The following is a 20867-nucleotide window of genomic DNA, read 5'->3' on the forward strand; positions in this document are numbered from 1 at the left end:
TTCTTTTTTTGCCCGTCTTTCTTTTAATATAACCAATATTGGGCAGAGTTGCTCAAGCTTCTGTGTGCAATAAAGCCTGTGTCAGAATATAGCAGATTTTCAAGGAAGTATTTTGGATCTCTGCTAGAAAAGGCTGAGATCCTTTCAAAGGCCAGCGGCTATAGACATTTCTGTACTTCTCGTATCACTGTCTACAAGTATTGAGAGGAGTGAGAGGAAAGACCAGGTTACAAAAGTAGACTTCATAAACACTGAGACACTGCTTCCCCCATCTTCAGCAACTTGAAACAGTTGTGGTTATGTCAGCTCTGCCAAATGAGTAGGATAACAAATCATTCCAGGATGGGAGGCTGGCATGAAAATCTCCTTGTAGCAGTATTTGGCCTGGAAGAATTTTGCATCTTTTCTGTAAGCTCTCAAAGTATTCATTAGGTAATATTTATTCATTTAATTACATAGATTATTGAATATATTAATATATTGTATACATTTAAATATTTTTATTTAGTAATATAATATTAGTTGATATTACTTAGTTATTCAGTTAGTTACTTATTTGAGGCCTGGGAAAAGGAAATAAAGCAAAATAAAAGAGCAGGGATAATGTGAAAGAGACCAAAGGTGATTGAATTTTCTGCCCAGGATTTAAAAAAGTGATTCATAAGATTAAATTTCAGTATTTTTAGATTACAGCTTGAATCACCAGAATGGTATCTATCAAGTTGTAGATATCCTTGTGTCATCAAATGGCAATTAAATCCACTCCATAAAACTAATACTTAATTGGTATTAATTTAAAAGTTGTCTGATAATGTATTTTCAGTGTTATTGCCATCCTTGGGATGTGCACACAGTTTAAGAGCAGTGAGTGAGTGTTTTTAAGGTATCTGTGGGTCGGTGGTAGGATTTTACCCTTGTGCTGATTAAGCTGGGATCAAAGCACTTTAGCTGGAGACACAGAGCAATAGAACAATTTGGGCTGGAAGGGACTTTTTAAGGTCATCTAATCCAGGCCTTCTGCAGTGAGATTAAAAAAAATAGGGTAAAAGAGGGCTAAATTGATTATCAGTCAGCATGGAGGAAGAGATCCACACATGGGGCAGAAAGGCTTATTCCAGCACAAAATCAGGAAAGAATCTGAGCACTTTTGCATTAGAGCTTTTCAGCTGTAGTGATCTAGGAAGAATTAAATCATCCTCGTATTTCTGTGCTAAAATGATTATCGCGTGGTGTTTTAGGGTCATAAAAACCAAGTGATAATTCTCCACATATGGTCTGAAAACTTCACGACAGGGAAGCCCAGGTTAAAAGTCAGTTTTGCCAGGCTGTTGACTCCCCGCAGTCAATGCACATTATGCTATGCAATAGTGGCACCCAGTGGAGGCAGGAATTACAGCAAAGCTTGTGCTGCTCCTGGGTCTGCCCAAACCTATCCTGCGTTTAGGAAGGCAGCAGAGGATTTGGGAAGACAGGTTTGTGGGGACCAAAGCCATGCACGACTGAAGCGTCCTCCTAAATCAAGGTAAGCCATGGCAAACATGGTTTTAATCAGAAAAGTTTAGGTTTTCTTATCTGTTCACAACAACCTGGATGGCCTGTTTTCCTACAGGACAAACCCTCTGCCTTAACTGCATTAATTAAAAGAAAAAAAAAATCTTTAAGCAACTTCTAATGCAAGAGCATCCTCGTGGGTGTGGGGAAAAGTGCCTTCTGTTCCTACTGCCCTGAGAGTACTGCCTGGATAGGGACAGTATCAGCCTGAAAAACTTGGAGAGAATGTGAGGAGCAGGATGTGGGCACAGAGGAAGGGGGAATCAGAAGGAAAGCATGGCTCCTTACTCAGTTTCAGTCTGAAAAGGCTGTAAGATGCATAAAAGAGGAGTTGAGAACAGGAGGAATGCCAGGAGTGTCAGGTAGGGAAGGAATTATCAAGGGAAAAATGTCTTCAAGCTTTAAATTCAGGTAATTCTAACAGCAGCACCACTAAAATAAATAGGCACTAATAATAAGCTGTAAGCAGAACAACCTCAAAAGAAACCTATGCTACAAAATGGATGGACTATTAGATTTCTGTAAAGAATGTATTATTTACTATGGGGTGGTCAACATGCTGCTCCATGGGGAATGAGGCTATCTGCACTTGGCATCTTCTGGTTATTGCTTTCTCAGGGGTCATGTATTGCAGATAGTTCTGATGAGCAGGGCTTTGGGAATAACTGGCATGTAGTGCTAAAGAGAATGGAGTGAATGGCAATCATGTTCCTACACACAAGGTGCTGTTGAGCTCAGATTTCAGTTCCTGTTATACATGGGCCTCACTCATAAGATCACAAAAATGTGATGAATTAGAATGATGATATGAGTTCCTAGAAATTTAGAAATTGTCCATCCTTAAATGCTTTAGCCCTCTCTGCCCTCTGCATTTATTTTAGCATTTTGTTATAAGCACCACAGGCTTTGGCATTTTGTCCATGCTGGAATTATTTTAGATCTGCAAAGAGTTGCTGGATGTGGGAAAACACCTTCCAAGACTTTCTTTCGGTCTGGTTATTATTCAGTCTAAGAAAGACTCAATTTCTGGAGAAATCAAAGTTCATTTGAAGGATAATTAATAGCATTTTTGTGATGGCCTATAGCCACATACCATGTGGCTCTAGGTAAGTAAGTTTTTATATTACTTTTTTTAAACATAGCACAGGGTATGAAAGAGAAATGAAGTTACTTAGGAGTAAGAGTATCCTCCAGATGTGTAATGTGAACCTCATGGCTGATCCAAACATGATGTTTTACTACTGAGGAAGCAATTATAACAAAAGGGAAGGCAAAAGAGCTTTTAGAAGAGGTTTGCAATTTATTTTTGAGCAAGATATCTGATTTGTTCTGAGAAAAGTAGTTAGAAGGCATAAGTCACCTTTTAGTTACTAAAGATTGCTCCTGTCTCCTGGAAGAAGAACTGGGTTACAAGTCACAGGATCTCACCTAAGAAATATTCATGGATGAAGATACATGACTGACTTCCTGCTCCAGTTAGCTGAATTTATTTATGTATTTAGAGGCTGTGACAAATTGTTTTTCTCCTCACTCGGAAAAGGATTTTTGATGATTTGTGCCCCAGGGAACTGGTGGTGTTTGAATTTTCCATGGATTTATGTGTGGCTGTATCAGATGAGGTTGAGAAACACACCCTGCACCTTTATTTTACCAGCTTTGCCAGTGTATTAATGATATTGATGTTACTCTGAGTAAAAATTCTGTGTTTGCTGCTCTCCTTTGGTTCATCTTCCCTTCAAGCTCCTTTAAACATGAAATAACACACTTGCATCTAATTTTTGGCACATTTCTCTGCTAGAAGAATTTATGTCTTGCATTAACCAATAAAAATGAAGCACTTGCCACAAAATGTATGAAGAAGGTAAAAGCACTTAGGACCTGGGGTGTTGGAGAAGACATTAGGACAGAGAAGTCCAATTCATCAGATCAGGACATCCAGACCAAAAAAAAGGACAGGTAATTGAGACATACTCATGTAATTACAATTGATTTTTCTTACAGAAAAAAAAAACCCAAAAGACAAAGAATGACAATTGCTGAAAGTGGTAATGGCAAGGAAGTGATTTTAAGTCACGATGACACTTTTTTTTCCTTCTTTTTCTCTCTTGTTTTTTAAAGAATCTAGGAGTGCTGATTTCTGATCCTTCTAGTCCTAAAGAGTAAGCCTATACCAATAATTATTATTTTTTAGTTTAAATAAAGAGAAAATAACAGAGAGAGAGATAGGCAAGGATATAACAGTGAAAGACCTTTTCAGTAACATAGATTCTAAGATTTACAATTGAATTAAGAGAGATCAGTTAAAACTCATTAAAAGCCAACTGTTTAGACTGTTAGTGTTTCTCTTTTTTCCTTTAAGAAGAATGTTTTGTGGCAGTTATTTTGAACAAAACCATTTGCACTTTCCTTAAAAATCTTTAAGGTTTGGAATAAGCACTTCCATTTACTTTGGCCATTCTTCTTTGTAATAACTCCTGTATTTTATGTCTGGTTAAAGTTGCTCTTCCCTGAAACAACTAAGGATCTAAGCCATGAGTGTCAGTAGAAAGCCAGCCAGCACTTCTGTTACTGCTGGGCAACCTGTTCATGGTGGTTGGCAATGGAGATGACAAGAGTTATCCTGCAGGTTTTGTGCATTAGGAGAGAGAGGCATTACCTTTCTGTCATGGCAAGGACCATGGGGAAGGTGGTTTGGATCTACTTTGCTTTAAAAATATCTTTGCTCAGTGGTGGGACTAATAAATCTCCAGGGTTTGTGGTGAATCTTTGCTGTCAGCAATATGGAAATAAATGTTATTGGTATTTGATATGGGTGTTAGTAAAAATCATAGTCAAAGGCAAAACCTCACCTAGAAGGGTGGCTACTTCTCATGTGGCAGAAAGGGTGGCTAATTTTATCCAACAAAGTATCTGGGTGCTGGTGAATCATTTATTCTCTCTAATATGAATAGCATTATGCCATCTAGTGTATTAAAATATCAGTGCAATTTGAACTGGGTTTTTAATGACAGAAACCTCATTAAAAAACCAAAATTTGGTTTTTTACCAAATTTGGAAAATTTTAGTAAATTTATTTTTTGGTAAATCTTTACCTAATTAGGCAAATTAGGTAATTTTTACCAATTAGGCAAATTAAGATTAAAACCAACCCAAAACCTATGCAACCCCTCCCTCCTGTATTCCCTTGAATGTATCCTAACTGTTGTATGTGCAGAGTTGCTTCAAAACCTGGCAATTCTATAAATATTTTGAAAACAAAAGTCCACGTGTTCAGTGCAACAACTGCTATTTAGGTTTTTATACTGAACTTTAGAGCAGGTGCTGTGAACAGAACACCGAAGTGCCTAGGCAGACTGAGAGTATTCACACCTGTAAAGACCTAGAGCTACTTTTGGGACAACATGGGATGTGGAACCGTTCTTAGCTTAACTGGTCTAGGAGCAAGGACTTTCATTGGTGGCTCCTAATTTCACTGATGAGTGCTAAACCTTCAGTTTGTCATATCATTAATATGCCTCAGTTCCAAGGCACTTTTCACACATTTTGGGTGAAACCAAGCCTGAGGCATACTCTTTATTTGTGGAATGTGGGAGAGCCAGCAGTTCTCAGCACACAGAGACTCACTTCAAGACAGTTTTGAATGACCTTTACTAGAACATCTCTTCCTCTTATCTAGAGGGGAAAAGAAAACATGTTAGAGAGATCGGCCTGAATTTTTTGTTTGGAGGCTGCTTATCTAATGATAAGCAACATGGGGGACATTTTTAAAAGTCATTTGCACTGATCATTCCTTTTTTTCCTCCAGGATCCTTGTTGGCTTTGAATTTGGTATAATTTATGTTGAATCCTGTTTTATATGGTTTACTTTCCTCATCAGACATCGGTCAAAGTAAATTTAAAAAAAAAAAAAAAAGCTAAATTCATCTTTGGTAAAAAATAGTGGGAAAGACATAGCACAGACTTTGCAGTGGCTTTTCCCTAGGAGTTGCTATCATTTCTTCCAGTGGCAGTTTTGGCTTGTTGCACTTTCCCAGGGGTGAGAAGGATGTGACCAGGACAGTGAAGTTGGACATATTTGTACTCTGAGACCTTATGCCACTATAAATAGAATGTCTAATGCTCTTTCTTCCTTTGTTCTTTGTCAGCTGTAGAGATGAAATATTAGGAAAAAAAATTCCATTGAAATATTTTATTTACAATCTGAATTATTCTAGATTAGATTGCCTAGAAAATGATATAGATTTTTGTTTATAGTGCTTTTGGGAATGGAGAATGCACAGAAGGCAAGTTTCAGGAGAAAGTCAAGTAAACCACAGTTTCATTGTAGGCAAGGCACAGTTCTTCAAACAGCATTTTCCTTCTTTTGGATGCCTCAAATTTGAGTTCTAAAATACGGGTAGAATTTGATTTAAAGTTACATTCTTTGGCCTGAAGGATTCAGTAGCTGTGGTTTCAGAGTGATGTGTACACCTCAGAATCCTAGCTGTCACCCTTTTCTGGTATCACTTCTACATGCCCAATTATGTTATCTTTGATTCCTTGTGAACCAGAACAGATCCTAATCCTGGGAGCTCTTCTGGATCCAAGAGAAAGCCAATACCATTCTGTGGAAACCTGCAGTGGCTCTTCTGTTCCTATGGACTGGCAGATGGCTGAATGCAGCTTGGTTGTGTGAAATTTCTAGTCCAGCCTTGAGCTTTAAAGATTTGGGGGGATTCAGTTGGTTTGGAGTATGGAATGACAGTGTTTACTGCTTATGAGAAGTGAGCCTTATTGGGGATCACTATAGTAGAATACTTAGTACTTTGGAGCTGTTACTTTCCTTCTGCCATAACATCCCTTGCATTTTTCTAAGAATGAGAAAGCTGGTTTATGGATTATATTATAAAAATATTATAATTTGGGAAAATATAAAAAAAAAGGCAGTGACTGGATGACAGAATCAGAACAGTGTTTGGGATTTTCCTAAACACATTTGTTTTCCCAGATTTTTGCAGCTAAAATAAGGCAAATCGAGGTTTTATTTTTGCTATAACATAACACTTCCACATTTATCTATCCAAAATACCCTGAGAAGATCCTGGGCTATTGGAGCTGGAATCTGCTCACTAGGTAAATTCAATTTCAGTCAGTTCTGACCTGTTTTTCTGATGTGAGATCAGCTTATGGAAATAAGCTGACTTGTATGATTTTGAATGCAGATTGTAACAGCCCCTGTATCAAAATGCTGTATGGTACCTATCCTTGGATTTCCTTATGTTGGAAGAACAATCTCTACTGCAAGTGTAACAAAATTTGTGATTTTGTTCCTCCTAGTTGAAACACTAGCTTAACTTTAAATATATGTGTTTATTATTCTTCATATAAGGGGTTCTTTATGTTGAGACCTGTTAAGACAACAAAGAATAATGAGTAGAAGAAAAATCAAAATTCAGCTTGTAAAAATATTCAGTTTTCTCAGTGCCTTAGGATTGTTCTTATTTCTTCTAATATAGAATCAATGCAGCAACTGTATTTGACCAAAGAGCAGCACTGGAAGGTGCTAATGAAGAGAAAAACATCTGAGATCACTTTACCTGATGACTCCTAGTAGACCTCTGACTTCTCATAAAGATTGTATGTGAACAGCTGATCTTAAACTTTAATTTCCTAGGCTTAAAGCAATTCTGAAATTATTTTAGTGCCGCTGCAGTCATGGATATAAATCAATGTTTGCAGGAGACCCAAGGAAATTTACCAAACTGTCAGGAGAGGAATCTTAGGACCAAATAACTTGGGTCTGCTGTAGCCAATAAAGTACTATCATTTCTCACCAGATGAAAACTACCCCTTTTTCACTTTTTGTGAATTTTTTTATTTAAATGAGGGTAGCAATTTCCTCTGTTGTTATTACAAGAAGAATGAACTCTTATTGGGTTGCTCACTAAAAGTTTTATAGCAAAAGTACTGTGAGTGTTTTCATTATAAATGGGTATCATAAAACTCTATAACTTGCTTGTAAAAAGTCTCTGCCAATAAAAATCTGGCACATCCAAGGTTGGTTCTGGAGCTAATTTATTTAAAATAATTTATTAAAATAATTGAACAGCCATTGTGAAGTAATGAATGTAGCAAACAATTCTATTAATGCCTGGTGCCTCATAGCACTGTTCTTAATAGCAACAGAAATTTTGGGAGGAGAACTATGAGTAAAGCACTGAGTCAATTTTGGTGTGAATTTAGACATAAAATGTGAATTTAGACATAAAAACATTTTTCTAAGCAAGTTACTGTGTATATTTAATACATTACATTCTACAAATATTCTACTATTATAGAGCATTTGATTAGTGCACATATGATTGAAATACTGCAGAAGCCTTGCATTTTTAGAGAGTTGATATTTTGAGGCTAAATTGAATGACACCATTGAAATGAGAAATGCAGGAAAATTGTTTGCAGAAGGATCTTTTTCTTAAAAGAATTTGCAAAAATATCATATTTAAAATAAGAGTTTAAAAAAACACAACATCCTATGCATGTTCATTGCTCACTTCCTCTACCTCTCTAATTGTCCTAGGGTGACGTTATGATGCTTGTATCCCCGTTTGTGTGTTCTGTTTATGCTGGATATTATGTTCTGTGCCTTCAAGCCTGGCTCTGAAGAGTGAATGTTTTGTTTTGGGTTTTGTTATCAGCCCGCTCCCCCACGGCTGGCGGGACACAGAGACAGGAAGTACATAGTGCGGCTTTTGCTTTTTGCTGGGCTTTTTGCTTTGCTCTTGCTCTGGCTTCTGCTTGCTCCTGCTTCGCTCTTGCTTTTGCTTTTGCTTCTGCTCATTAGCTAGTTTAGCTAAGCAGTCCAATTTTTTTTTTCCCTGGATTGTTTTTTTTCCTTTTTTTCTTTTTTTTTTTCCTTTTTTTCCCTCCCCTTTTTGGAACTACTTGAACCTGCTCTAGACTGGGACCTGGAAACACCGAGAGCTTGCACCTCGTGGCTTGCAGCAGCCATCTCCAGCGCCGGAGGGACTGACAACAGAGCAACCACCCCCCAAGAGAGACTTTCTGAACTTGTCATCCTTTTCAGAGTGGTGAAGGAGTGTTATCATCCAGTATTGTTCATTCTGTGTGCTGGGGGTGCTGTGCCTGTTAAATAAACAGGTTCTTTCCACTTCTCTCCGAGGAATCCTTCCCGAACCGGTTGGAGGGGAGGGGCTGTGTGGGTTTGCTTTCTGAAGGGGCCTCCTTTTGTAGATTTTCTCCCAAATTTGCCCTAAACTAGGACACTAATGTAACTCTTCTTTCTGCTGTGATGTTTCCATTGTCATAATGTGAGCATAGAGTAGGGTTGTATTTGTGTGAAAGTCATGGTCTTGACCATGCTATATACCTGGTCAAGAATTTTAATTAAATGAGAGAAATTGTATGTGGAATCATAGTAAAAATAAAACCAGGGGATATTAACATTGTTATTAAATCTGCAGCATAATTAAAGTTTCACATTTTTGACATGAACAAATCAAGAATTCTAGCAGGAAGATTATCAGATACTTTTCCTGAGAGAGGAAAGAGTTAGAAGAGTTAGATTAGATGATAATGAGTGGCTGTGACCTCCATGCTGCTCTTTTTGGATAGAGACCCTTTCTCATTATCGTAATAAAATGAGGGTCCTCCAAAAATGCAATGTGCAAGAGAATTTTTTTTTTTCCTCATGAAAAGCTACACTAAGAGACACTAGAAAATAAAAACCGTGGTGTCACACCAAAACCTAAATGATACAAAGTAATCAAACATGTTGAAAGAGTGTTCTTGTTTTTAAATGCCAGGCACCAGGTGTTGGAGAATTTACCCTCACACCATGAAGTGTCTGTGACATTATTTATTTAAAAGTAGATGACTGGAGCATATTTTTTTCAGGGGGCACATCTCATTTTCTAGAGTGTCCTGCTACACATAACCCAGAGCCCCTGTTTGTTTACAGGAGTAGTTGTGGTGGGTGTTTTTCCTTTTTTCAGACTATGACCCCCAGGGTAAATAAAAATGAGGGCTATGTGAAAATGACTAATGTATGGTCTTTCCTTAATTCAGACTTCACGTCCCAGTATCTTGTTCAGCATTCTTGTATATCACTTGACAGTTCCTCTCATCTTGTTGACAAGTCCTTTATTGGGACTGTGTGGCTTCATTTTAATGGATTTCAGACCCCAAAATATAATGTATAAAACCTTATCCATTATTTAAAAGAAACAAGCATGTACTTTCTGGAATTTGTAATGCAGATACCAAGAAAACCCTACAAACAGGAATAGATTCTTTCAGCTTAAAAACAAGCTGGTGTATCCAGTCCTCAAAAATGTAGGGCACAAGAACCTTAGAAACATTTGGTGTCATGTGTCACATAACTTCGAGAATTTAATCTTTATCATATGTGAGCATGAATAGTTCTTCCTTATTCTTACAGCGTTCTGATTCTACAGGTAACATAGTCATTATTGGGATTGTTTGACAGAATAAGTGAAAGAAAATGTAACAAATGTTGAGTACAAGGGTAATTGCAAATATCTTTTCTTTCTCCCCTAAGCCACCATGCTCATTTGTGACCACTGGTTCTATCAATGTGTTTTATCAATCAAACCTGTGTTTTATCAATGTAACCCAATGCTGTGAACACCTACCTGCACTACAGTGACTTCTGCATAACTGCAAGGGAATTCCTTTGCATGCTCTTCTCCTTTGTAGCCCTTGGTAGCCACTCAGGGGTTATCCTGTAGAAATGGAGGGATTTCACATTGGAGGAGTAGATCAGGAAAGCTGAGTTTATCCTTGGGTATTTCACTTATGTTTGTGGGGAGTAGTTTGAAGCAATGTAAGCTGTGATTTATGGGAGTGGGGATGTGTGAATATTGCTAGGCTAATAGCAGTACAGTGCCTGGTTTCTTTTATCAACCATAAAAAAACTTTAAAAGACTGCTTTACCCTTCATATCAGTTCTCAATATTGAGGGAGTTCAAAGCCAGCTATTCTCTTATCCTTGAAGCAAAGACAAGAGAGAAGTCTTGTCTTGGATATCGGCCTTTCTGATTTTGTCCATTCTTTCTGTAAAATGCATTATTCTCTAGCTCTTTGACAACCACTTGTACTTCTTATCTGCAACAAACTTAGAGTATCTCTGAGTGCTGAGGAATGTGAATTTTGAGGTGCAGGGCTGCTTCCTCTTGGTTTCATAGGAAGAAAGGGTTTGCACCGAATTTCTCTTTTGACTCCTAGACAGTCCAGAGTAAGGAGCTTCTTATTTGATCTTGCTCTGCAGTTTGTTTCTCCCTGCAACATTGATGTAAAGTTGCTACTCAGGCATTGCCACATTTAAGGCATCCTTCAAGCTGATACAGCCAAATGTCTTTTCTCTTATGCACATCCCAATATTCCTAGATCAAATTTACTCTTCTCCTTGGTGGATAAACGTCAGAAAGAACAAATACCTCTTCATCAGCTTGGCCACTTCTGAAGGAGGGGAGTTTTAAAGGGAAGTTGTGCAAACCAAAACACAACTCACTTCCAGTTTAGATACAAAGCTAAAGTTATTGACAGAAGTTTCAAAGCTACAGAGTTGGGAACTGGTCAACCTCTATTCAGCCCCACTCACTTCCATGGTGTACACAACAGGGCTTTTAAATTAGGTGCCATGGCCACTGATGTATGGCATTTTTTATAAAAATCATTGCAGTTTTGTTCACTGGTCAATACTGGTGCCATGGAATTGTTGAAGTAGTTTGGATTATTTGGGATTATATTTGGGGATGTTTTAATGGCATCACTTTGTTACTATATCATCTCATTCAATTCCATTATTCAGTAATAAGTCATCAAAAACAATAGTAGATGGATTTTGCTGGATGAATATGATAATCCTCCCTCCCTGCCTTCTTTCTCAGTTACGCTCTTCCTCATCCTCTAAATTTTGATGTGTTTGGGTTTTTATCCATATTTATATATTTCTATATGTTCATGTTTTCACCTACACAGTTAACCTGTCCTAGCTTCAGATAGGAGGTGTTATTACACAGCATGGGTGAAAGGAGAGAAGACACACAACTCTGATCTATCAGTTCTTGACTGTTGGGTCAAGCAGCCTCTGCTTTTGAAATTCTCTTCTGGGGAAGTTGAGATTGTTTAAGGGGCAATCCCTTTTGTGATATTGTTTCTACATTTGCTGTCCTATCTCAAAATCTCCGTTATATTCTTCTGTAAAACTGCTTTGAAATGTTCTGGTTGTTCTTAGAGAAGCACCCAGATTTAGGCTGATAAAGTTGTCCATGGATTTGACAGTGGGAAATCAGCTGATAAGACTTTCCAGTCTCACTAAATCACTCTGGAGATCAATTTAGAGAAGGCAAAAAAACTGTTTTGACCAAAGTTTTACCAATATGTAGGGATCATCTGAATGTTAAGTGAGCAAACAGGAATGGTAGGGAAAGTCATGCTATGAGAAAAGGCCTTCAGCAGCATTTTATACAAATGAACATAGACATTACTAAAAGGAAGGCAAGGGGTCTTGGTTCCCAGAGTGGCATGGAAAAACTGCCTTAAACCCCCTTGTGGGAAGCAGAGAGTTAAGATTGCTGTTGTGTGTAATATTTCAAATCATTAAATCATTAATGCAATTCACCCCAAGTTCTGTGTTGGTATCTTTAACAAATGCCCAGTTTTATTTAATATTTTTAGGGGGAAGGACAGGTATACTGAAGAAAGAAGACTGTTGCCCCAGAACTCATTCATTCCTGTTGTAGAAGAAAAGAAATTTCCTTTCAGAAGACTTGATCTATGCAGTAACATGGTCACACATTTATTTTGTCACTTGGATTAAGTTTCTACAACAGGGCTATGTTCATAAGGATGTAAGTTCCTGGCATGTTTCCAGTTATCAATACTGAAATATTAGTGATCAAGCATTTACTGAACGCCATTCCTCAAATGCAGGGGCTTCACAGCATCTTGTTGCATTCATGGAATTCATTTGTTTGCATTATCTGGCTAACCGGTTCTTTTGTATTGCCAAGGTGATGAACAGATTTGACATTTAGCTGATTACTTCACCAAAATTAAACAGAAAACAGGGCAGCCATCCAAAGTTCCTTTCAGTGTGAAACCTAATTATAAAAATGCTTTGAGCAGCAATTTCTTTTTGGATGTTAAAGTGCTTTTATTAGATTGTTCCCCTGTCATTTTAAAATTTATTGCTAGACACTTATATATGGGGTTGCCTGCTGAAGTAGAATTATTTTATTTTCTATATTTAAGATAGGAGGGAAAAGTGTATGGAGCAAATTTTAGGCTAAATTTGTTAGTATTTTGCGTGTTTCTGAAAAGGTAGGAGAATAACTAGTGCTAGCTTTCATAGACCCAAAATATGTAATTTATCTCTGTGTTGAATAAAATCGTATCTGCTTTTTTAAATTCAAAATTCAGCAACTCCCAATTTCCAAAAAACTATCACTTAGCAAATAATGAAATCAAAGATGTGATTTAAAATTTGAGTACAGCAGTAGAAGCTTCTATCATTAATGTAGATTTACACAATTACTGGTGATAGAAAAATCTAACCATGTACTTGTACCTATCTTTCATGAGCCATTACCTGTTCTCAAACAGCATCAAAGTACTCCGAAGTCATTTGCCAAGGTCATTGAATATAAGTAGGCCAAGTGAATTTTAACCAGTAAATTTAGAGCTGAAGACTGAAGCAGATCTTACAAGAACTTTCTTGTGAAGTATTTTTTGAATGTCTTGGAATATGTTTAACTTTCTATACTGCCTGTTGTTATTAACATCCTTTGGACCCCAGACAAGGTGTGATCTGGGGAGATTTCAAGGTGACAAAATTGTGGGGTTTTGCATATGATATTGTCTAGCACACTTTGGGTACTAAATCATCTTGTGAGGACATAGATTAATTCTTGACACTGAGATCTATTAATATACCTTGAAGCCTAGTGAATTATGTGACTGCTGTTTCAAGCTGTAGAATTTTGCCATAACTAGGAGGAAATATTTTTCTGTAGGTAGATTAATGTTGAAAGCTTGTCAAGAAAAAGTTCAACATTGAAAATTTATTCTTTCTCTTTTTGCCCGTGCTAGAGCTTCTACAATAAATACCATTTGTGATCTGGGGGGAAAATAGACATATAATTTCTATTTATCTGTGTTATTAGAGTTTCAATGATATAGTCTATTTCTTATTAAAAACTCCTTTCCAGTGAATAATCTTACAGAGGGTAATTTTTACTCCTATCTACCTGAGAGCTTTTCTCATAAAATACAGTAACTCTCAGTACTTCTCAAATAATTTAATTCATGCCCATTGCAGGATAAGTAATTAAGATAACTCAACATTCTGTATTAATAAATAACAAAAATGAGAATAAGAGATTTGCTAAATACCCTTTTTGAAGATAATGGGTAGGACTTAACATGGATGTTGTGAGGAAGCTTTGAGTTGACAGAGAATGCAGTCTGAGCAACAGAGCTAAGAGTGGGTGTGAAACACAAATGTGGGGTTTTGTTTTGTTTGAGTGTTGAAGTCTATTTCAGTACTAAGCCTGCTTAACTCCTTGTATCTCTAAAGTGTCCAGAGCTGGGGGTGTTTAGCCTTGAGAGAAGGAGGCTCAGGGGAGGGATTTTATCACTCTGCAACTCAGTGAAAGGAGGGTGGAGCGAGGTGGGGCTCAGCCTCTTCACCCAGGCAGCCAGTGACAGGACAAGGGGAAATGGCCTCAAGCTGCACCAGGGAAAGTTCAGGCTGGACATCAGGAAAATTCCTACGTGAAAAGGGTTTGTCGAGCTTTGCAATGTACAGCCCAAGGGAGGTGGTGCAGCCACCATGACTGAACAGCACTGAGTGCCCTGTCTGCTTGACAAGGTGGTCAGTCATAGGCTGGACTCAGTGATCTTGGGGGCCTTTCACATCCTAAATGATCCTATGGTCTGACTATTTGCTTGTCCATGTGATGAGTTAGTCAGGGCTACGTTAAATGGGGAGAAACACATTGCTGTTAATTTTAAAATTCACAGATTATGCCCCTGTGCACAGAGAACACTCCCTTGCTGTGTTTTGGTGCTCACAATGACTCCAATGGACGTGCCCTGTTGCTGTCTTTTGTTGTGCCAGTGGGTCTCCTGTAATTTAAACCAATATGTGTGTATATGATCTGTCTGCCTGAACTGCGTAAGAACACTTCAAGCACTCCAAAAGCATAAACTCAAGTCAGTTCTCATTATTCTGTTTCCCTTTGAAGTATGCAAGGGATGTATGGACCTGGCTTTCATATAAATGCTCTGCAAGCTCATCAGGAGCAGCTTGGCCAGGGTCATCTTAATAGTATTCTTTTTGATTCTATGTTGGCTTTGGGACAATTTTAGGGAAAAGTGGCAAAAAAAAATTTGTCTGTTTAGACCTTAGTGCACACTGAGGTTTGAGTCTTGTAGTAGAGCTCAAATGAGGCATAATAGCATTTACTTATCAGAGCTTAAGTTTGGATTTATATTTAACTTTAGACATCTGTCAGAGAAGACTTTGTTGGACCAAAATTGATTTCACAGAAACATTAAGGGAGAAGGAACTGCAAGACTTTTGGCAGGACAACAAACTCATATGCTGAACTCATTTGTATTTGCTAAACTGAAACTTCCTGTGACACAAAGGCCACCAACTTTAAGTTATTTTTGAAAATAAATTGAGTAGTTTAGTCACTGCCAAAAAAAGACAAATGGAAAACCATCTTTGGTTGCAAAAATGCTTCCTATAGTATTTCTAACTCCTACCTATTGTTTCTCCATAGGTGGATGGGATACTGTGCCTGGCTGACATCCTCACTGATACCAGCCATTCTGAAGCCACCCATGCAGAAGCAGCAGCAGTAATTGCCCAGATCACATCTCCACATCTCACGTTCACTCAGCATCTCAGCAGCTTTCTGGAAAATATGGAAGAAATTGTGACAGCACTTGTCAGTAAGTTTTCTACGGGACTTTTGAGTCCAGTTAAAATGACATTCTTTCATTAGAAATATTCCCTAAATAATGTTTACCATCCTTCCCTTAACAGATAAAATAATAATTTTAAATTCTGAACCAGAGAATTCTGCAATTACATAATATTTTTTTACTCCAGGCCCCATGTGAATAGAATTTATTAATATTTGTAAAAATAATGTCTGTGTGAAAGTCTATCTTAAGAGCCTCCAGGGAGGACTCAGCAAAGCATCCTCTTGTCTGATTTTTGTCTGTAAAAGAGGAATATTGAGAGCTGATAATCTTTATGCCTGTTGTATTTTCCAAACTTTTTAGGACTCAAGCACTACATCTGCATTTGTATGATAATTCAGAGGAAAAGCAGAACGTCATATAATCTGTGGGTATTCTTACAAGAAAATGAAAGATCTGTCTTTCTTGTCTAGGCCCCTGATCCATGGTAAAGTGAGACAAAGGTAGCAGCAAGACTTTCCTTTACCTGGGTCAGTGAGGATACTTTAGAAAAACAAGATGACATTTCTCATTTCTTTCTAAAGAGAGGAATATCTTATTTCTGGCAGTGTGCTCCCTCCCTCTCAAATACCAGAAGCTTTCATTCAAGCATTTTCCTCTCCCTAGTCTAGAAATTCTGTTTCCCAGAGCTCCAAGTCAGAATGTACTGTTTGGGTTTTCTAGTTTGTTTCTCATGTAGAATAGATCAGTGCATTTAGAATTTTTTCTAGTGAACCCAGTGGTTACACTTAAACTGGAGAGCTTCAATTTGAATACAGTTGGGTTTTTTTTGTTTGTTGGCTTTTTAAAGAAGAAATAAAGAGTAGTATGAGTGCTTGAGGATTCTGCTGTGGCTGGGAATTATCTGAGCTGTATTCAGGCATTCTTCAATAGGCCCAAACAGAACTAGATGCAGGAATCAAGGGAACAATTTATTCCTAATGTCCAGCAACAAATGGAGAAGCTTGTGCCCTGACACTGCTTGGAATCCAGTGGGTGGAATTAACCTGTGCTGGGCTTGGTTCTGTTGTTGCTAGCAGCATCTGACCTGGTTTGTTTCAGATGATTTTCTGGGTTATTTTAGTGAGCTGCAGTCAAGGGCCAATCTGAACAGCTTGTCCAGAATGTATTAGCTGCTGGATCGTTCCTCAGTTGCCGCTCTTTAAGTTCCACAGGAATTTTAGCTGTACATATTCTGCCCAAGAAATGTAAGTGTTAAAAATAGAACATGTATAACTTTGCAAGAGCCGTTTGGGTAATCACACACCACTTTGCTTGTAATATTTATAACTCAGTAATTGAATTACTGTAATATGTTTAATTTTTAAACCATGCAGAAATCCTATTACCAGGTGATTCACATCTTAGTTAAAGTACATATGTACAAGGGATTAAAAGGTAGCTGTCTCTTCAGCACTTCTTATTGAAGTTGAAAAATAATACACAGGATAATTTTCAACTACAGAGAATTAGATTTAGAGATAAGCAACATGTACTTTGTTCTAAGGAAGAGGATGGAATTATTCTCATATGGATCATTTACTTTTAGCTTTCTGCCTCCTGTATTTCATTTTATTTAGTTATATCAAGCTTCATTTTGAACAACATGCAGTGAAATAGTCCCAGTAGAATGGTATACTAGGTAGAGCATATCATTCATCAGAGGTTGTAGTGAGGTGGGTGTTGGTCTTTTCCAAGTAAGAGGTGATAGAACAAGAGTAAATGGCCTCAAGTTGTGCCAGGGGAATTTCAGATTGGATATTAGGAAAAAATTACTTCATGGAGAGAGTTGTTAAATGCTGGAAAACTCTGCCCAGGGAAGTGGTTGAGTAGCCATCCCTGGAGGTATTTAAAAGCTGTGTGGATGTGGCACTTGGGCCCATGGTTTAGTGGTGGACTTGGCAGTGATAGGTTTGGTTGGAGCTGATGATCTTAGAAGTCTTTTCCACCCTAAACCCCTCCATGATGTTACATAACTGACAAAATTAAGTTTATACTTTTTGTTTCCTTTTTTTGTCTCCATGTTTATGAGCTTGATATTGGCTAACAAGATCACTATTGCAAGCTGCAGGTGCTTAAATGTTGCCTTTAAACGCTGCATTGAAGGAATGACTTTTATTCAGCTTATTTTCTGCATTCCTAGAACTGTGCCAAGAAGCCTCATCAGGTGAAGTTTTCCTGCTGGCTTCAGCAGCTCTTGCCAATATCACTTTCTTTGATACCATGGCTTGTGAAATATTGCTCCAGTTAAATGCAATGAAGATCCTGCTAGCAGCGTGCTCAGACAAACGCATAGTGGATACTCCGTATTCCCGGGATCAGGTGAGCAATTTCTCTGTCACATTTGTGGAAAAGCCAAAAGATTTCAGCACTGTGTCTGTTTTGATACAGCAAATCCTTTCTTGGTTCTTTTCGTTATACCGCCTCTTTCTTTATCTGCTTCAGTTCCTTCTTTTGTTTTGGTTGTTTTTTTTATTTTTTAAATTTTTTAAAATGAGCATTACAAAATGTGACAGCTTTAATGTGATTTTCAAAAAGTAAAAAAAAAAAAAAAAGAAGTTGCAGTTCCATTTATCTAAGACAAGATAGTAGAATTTATTGTTAATTGTTTTTCATCATGAATTAGGCCAAATAGTGATACAGAGACCCAGAGAGGTTATGTGATCTCTGTCTTTGGAGGGATTCAAAACTTGACAGAGCTTTGAGGTAAAGATACGTATGGAGCCTAAATAAAAAGTTGTCAGTTCAAAGAGGAATTAGCTCCAAAAGCTGAATAAGGACCTGATCCCCAGCCCATTGACGTCGGTGGGCTTTGGACCAAGTCCTGTCTGCCTGGTAGATGGTTTGCAAATTTGTATTGGCAAATACTGATAATGTGCTTTTGCCTTTATCTTTCCTTCTCACCAGTATTTTAATTTTTTTTTTTTTTTTAGTAAAGGGACACTGAATACTAAAGGTCTATGCTAATGCAGAAATGAAATCAGGGGAAATTCTTTTGCTCCTCTCAGGCACTCCTGTGTAATGGGTGGTGCAGAGGCACTGCTTATTTGGCATCTCAGTGATTAATTTTGCCTCAGCAGTGATGTGTGTGAGGCCTGAGGGTTCAGGCTACTGAGGGATGGAGGCTGGTACTCAGGAAACTTAACCTACTTCTGTTCATGAGACCTTGTGACAGTAATTAAAAGTCCACTATTCAGGCCTCACAACCTTCCCTTTCACAGCTCTGAAGTAGCCAAAAAGATGACTTTTGGTAGATTTAGATTACAAAAGATGACTTAGGGTAGATTTACGATCTGCACTGCCACAGAAGGCTTTGCTCATCCTTAACCAGCAGCCAGGCCTTGGAAATTAAGGGACAGTGGACCCTGGAAATTGCTTATTGGTGTTCTGGAGGGATTACTAGGGCTGCTTTAGCTTCTATTAATAGCACTTAGTAGTTTTCCAGCTTAGGTCTGTGTATAAAAAGATAGAATTAAGCAATAATTACTGTAATGCTCTTTGGGCAAAGTCAGAGGTATCAGTTGTGATGTTGACATTGTTGTGTACTATTACATATGTACAATCCTTCACAGTCTTTTTTTCTTATTCCTCCTGTATGCTCTCATAGAAAATTTTTGATTTCTTTATTTCTTTATGTCCTCATCTGAATTCTGCTGTCAGCTGTGAGTTTGCAGTTTGCTCTGTGGGTAGCACAGCAAGCCCCTTCTTTTTTTGATGAAGGTAGATCTTGAAAGAAATATGTATGACTTTTTTAGGTGACAGGCTAGTTCCAGGCCTTTTGCAGCTTGCAAGCTGCAAGTTCATCTCACTAGCTAGATGAACAGCAAACTGAATGGCTTCCTTCCAAGAACTGAGATCTCATCCTCCAGAACACCTCACCTTCCTTCTCAGAACAAGAAACTAGGGCAGAAAGGGTGATGCTCCCTGTGGTGTGCTGCAGGAAGCTTCTGAGCTGACTCCTTGGCTCCTGCAGCAATGGGAACTAGAAAATCCTACCTTGGGGTTTTTACTGAGCACTGAATGTCCAGGTGGAATCTGAGTGCTGCTCATCTTAAGAGTTGCCAGTCAAGCAGTTTTGGTAATGCCAAAGCCTTGAGAGAAGTCTTCCTTCAAGTTCCTGAACTTGTTTGACTGAATTGCTCCCCTTGCTTCAGTCTTGTATTTGGGGGTGGGGATGGTGTCTGCCAATTACAGCAGTCTCATGGAATATTTTGCCTTTTAATTTGCTCTGTGTCTATCATTGCAATGAGGAAAATACATTCAGCCGAAAAGAAAAACAGCAGTACAATACCATATTTTATAATGGTATCATAAATTGCGATTTTGGCTTTTGACAGGAAATCCTTTTAGGATAGTAATATAGTCAGAACCTTTTCCCAGTGTATATAATATTATGACCCAGGCAGTAGACATTTGCCTAGGGAGATGTACATTAAAGATGAGTAGGTTTGAAAATTTTTTGATTCAAGATTTTTTTTTTGATTATGGAACCAATGTGAAATATATTTTCATGCACTGATGTCCATTCTGAATGATCAAGTCATCCTGGTCAGTGAAAAAGATGATTTGGAACTGAGATATACTAAGTGTTGAAACGATTAAACAAAATAAGAAGTGTCATAGCTGATACAAAATGTGGTCTGAATATTAGAAAATTGTATAAAAGACCCCTCAAACTTAAATGCTCTGTTTTCCATACAAATATTTAATTTAAATAGCACAAATACTTATAGAAAACTACCTAATATTTCTAATTTTCTACTTTAGCATTAATGCTGATTTTAGAAAATTCTATTCTGCTAAACTGAAGTATGCTTTACTGTAAGCCAAACCTGGGAGGAAGACAGCTGAAATGCTAGGAAAGAACATTGAAATTTGTTTTCCTTCGAGCCATTTTATCTCATCATTTATCTTAAATTCTCACTATGTCCTTCTATACGGGACATAGAATTATTATTAATTATCACCCTCTGTGATGGTACAAATAAATACCATTCTGCCCAGGATTTGGATATAGATTGTGTACTGGCTTGTAAAAAATATTTTACTGCTCAAGCACCTTTAAAATTGTTCTGCCTTTTGACTTCTGGAAATTTTTTTTTGTCCAGATGATAAAAAACCTTTAAAAAAACCTAAGCTAAAAAAACCCTTTCCTGTCTTTGCTATCTAAAAACCAGCCTCCTTTTCTTTCATTTCACAGGCAGTGTTAGATTAGGTAAGGAAAGAAATCTAGCACTGAGAGCTGGATTTACTGATAAGCAGGATTATCATTGCCCATTTTACAAAGGCATGTGACTTTTTCTATAGCCAGCAACATT

The 20867-nt window shown here is 37.7% G+C and overlaps 1 protein-coding gene across 9 annotated transcripts in view; it reads left to right on the forward strand.

Annotated features, from left to right (window-relative positions):
* Positions 1-20867, forward strand: part of INSC (INSC spindle orientation adaptor protein) — a 131363-nt gene that overhangs the window by 95333 nt on the left and 15163 nt on the right. For all 9 annotated transcript variants that reach the window (XM_038138968.1, XM_038138969.1, XM_038138964.1 and 6 more), the window contains 2 exons: positions 15366-15537; positions 17693-17871. In XM_038138968.1, coding sequence (XP_037994896.1) covers positions 15366-15537; positions 17693-17871 — 351 coding nt within the window. The remainder of the gene's footprint in view (positions 1-15365; positions 15538-17692; positions 17872-20867) is intronic.

The sequence above is a fragment of the Motacilla alba genome, chromosome 5, assembly GCF_015832195.1.
Source record: "Motacilla alba alba isolate MOTALB_02 chromosome 5, Motacilla_alba_V1.0_pri, whole genome shotgun sequence".
Classification (NCBI taxonomy): Eukaryota; Metazoa; Chordata; class Aves; order Passeriformes; family Motacillidae; genus Motacilla; species Motacilla alba.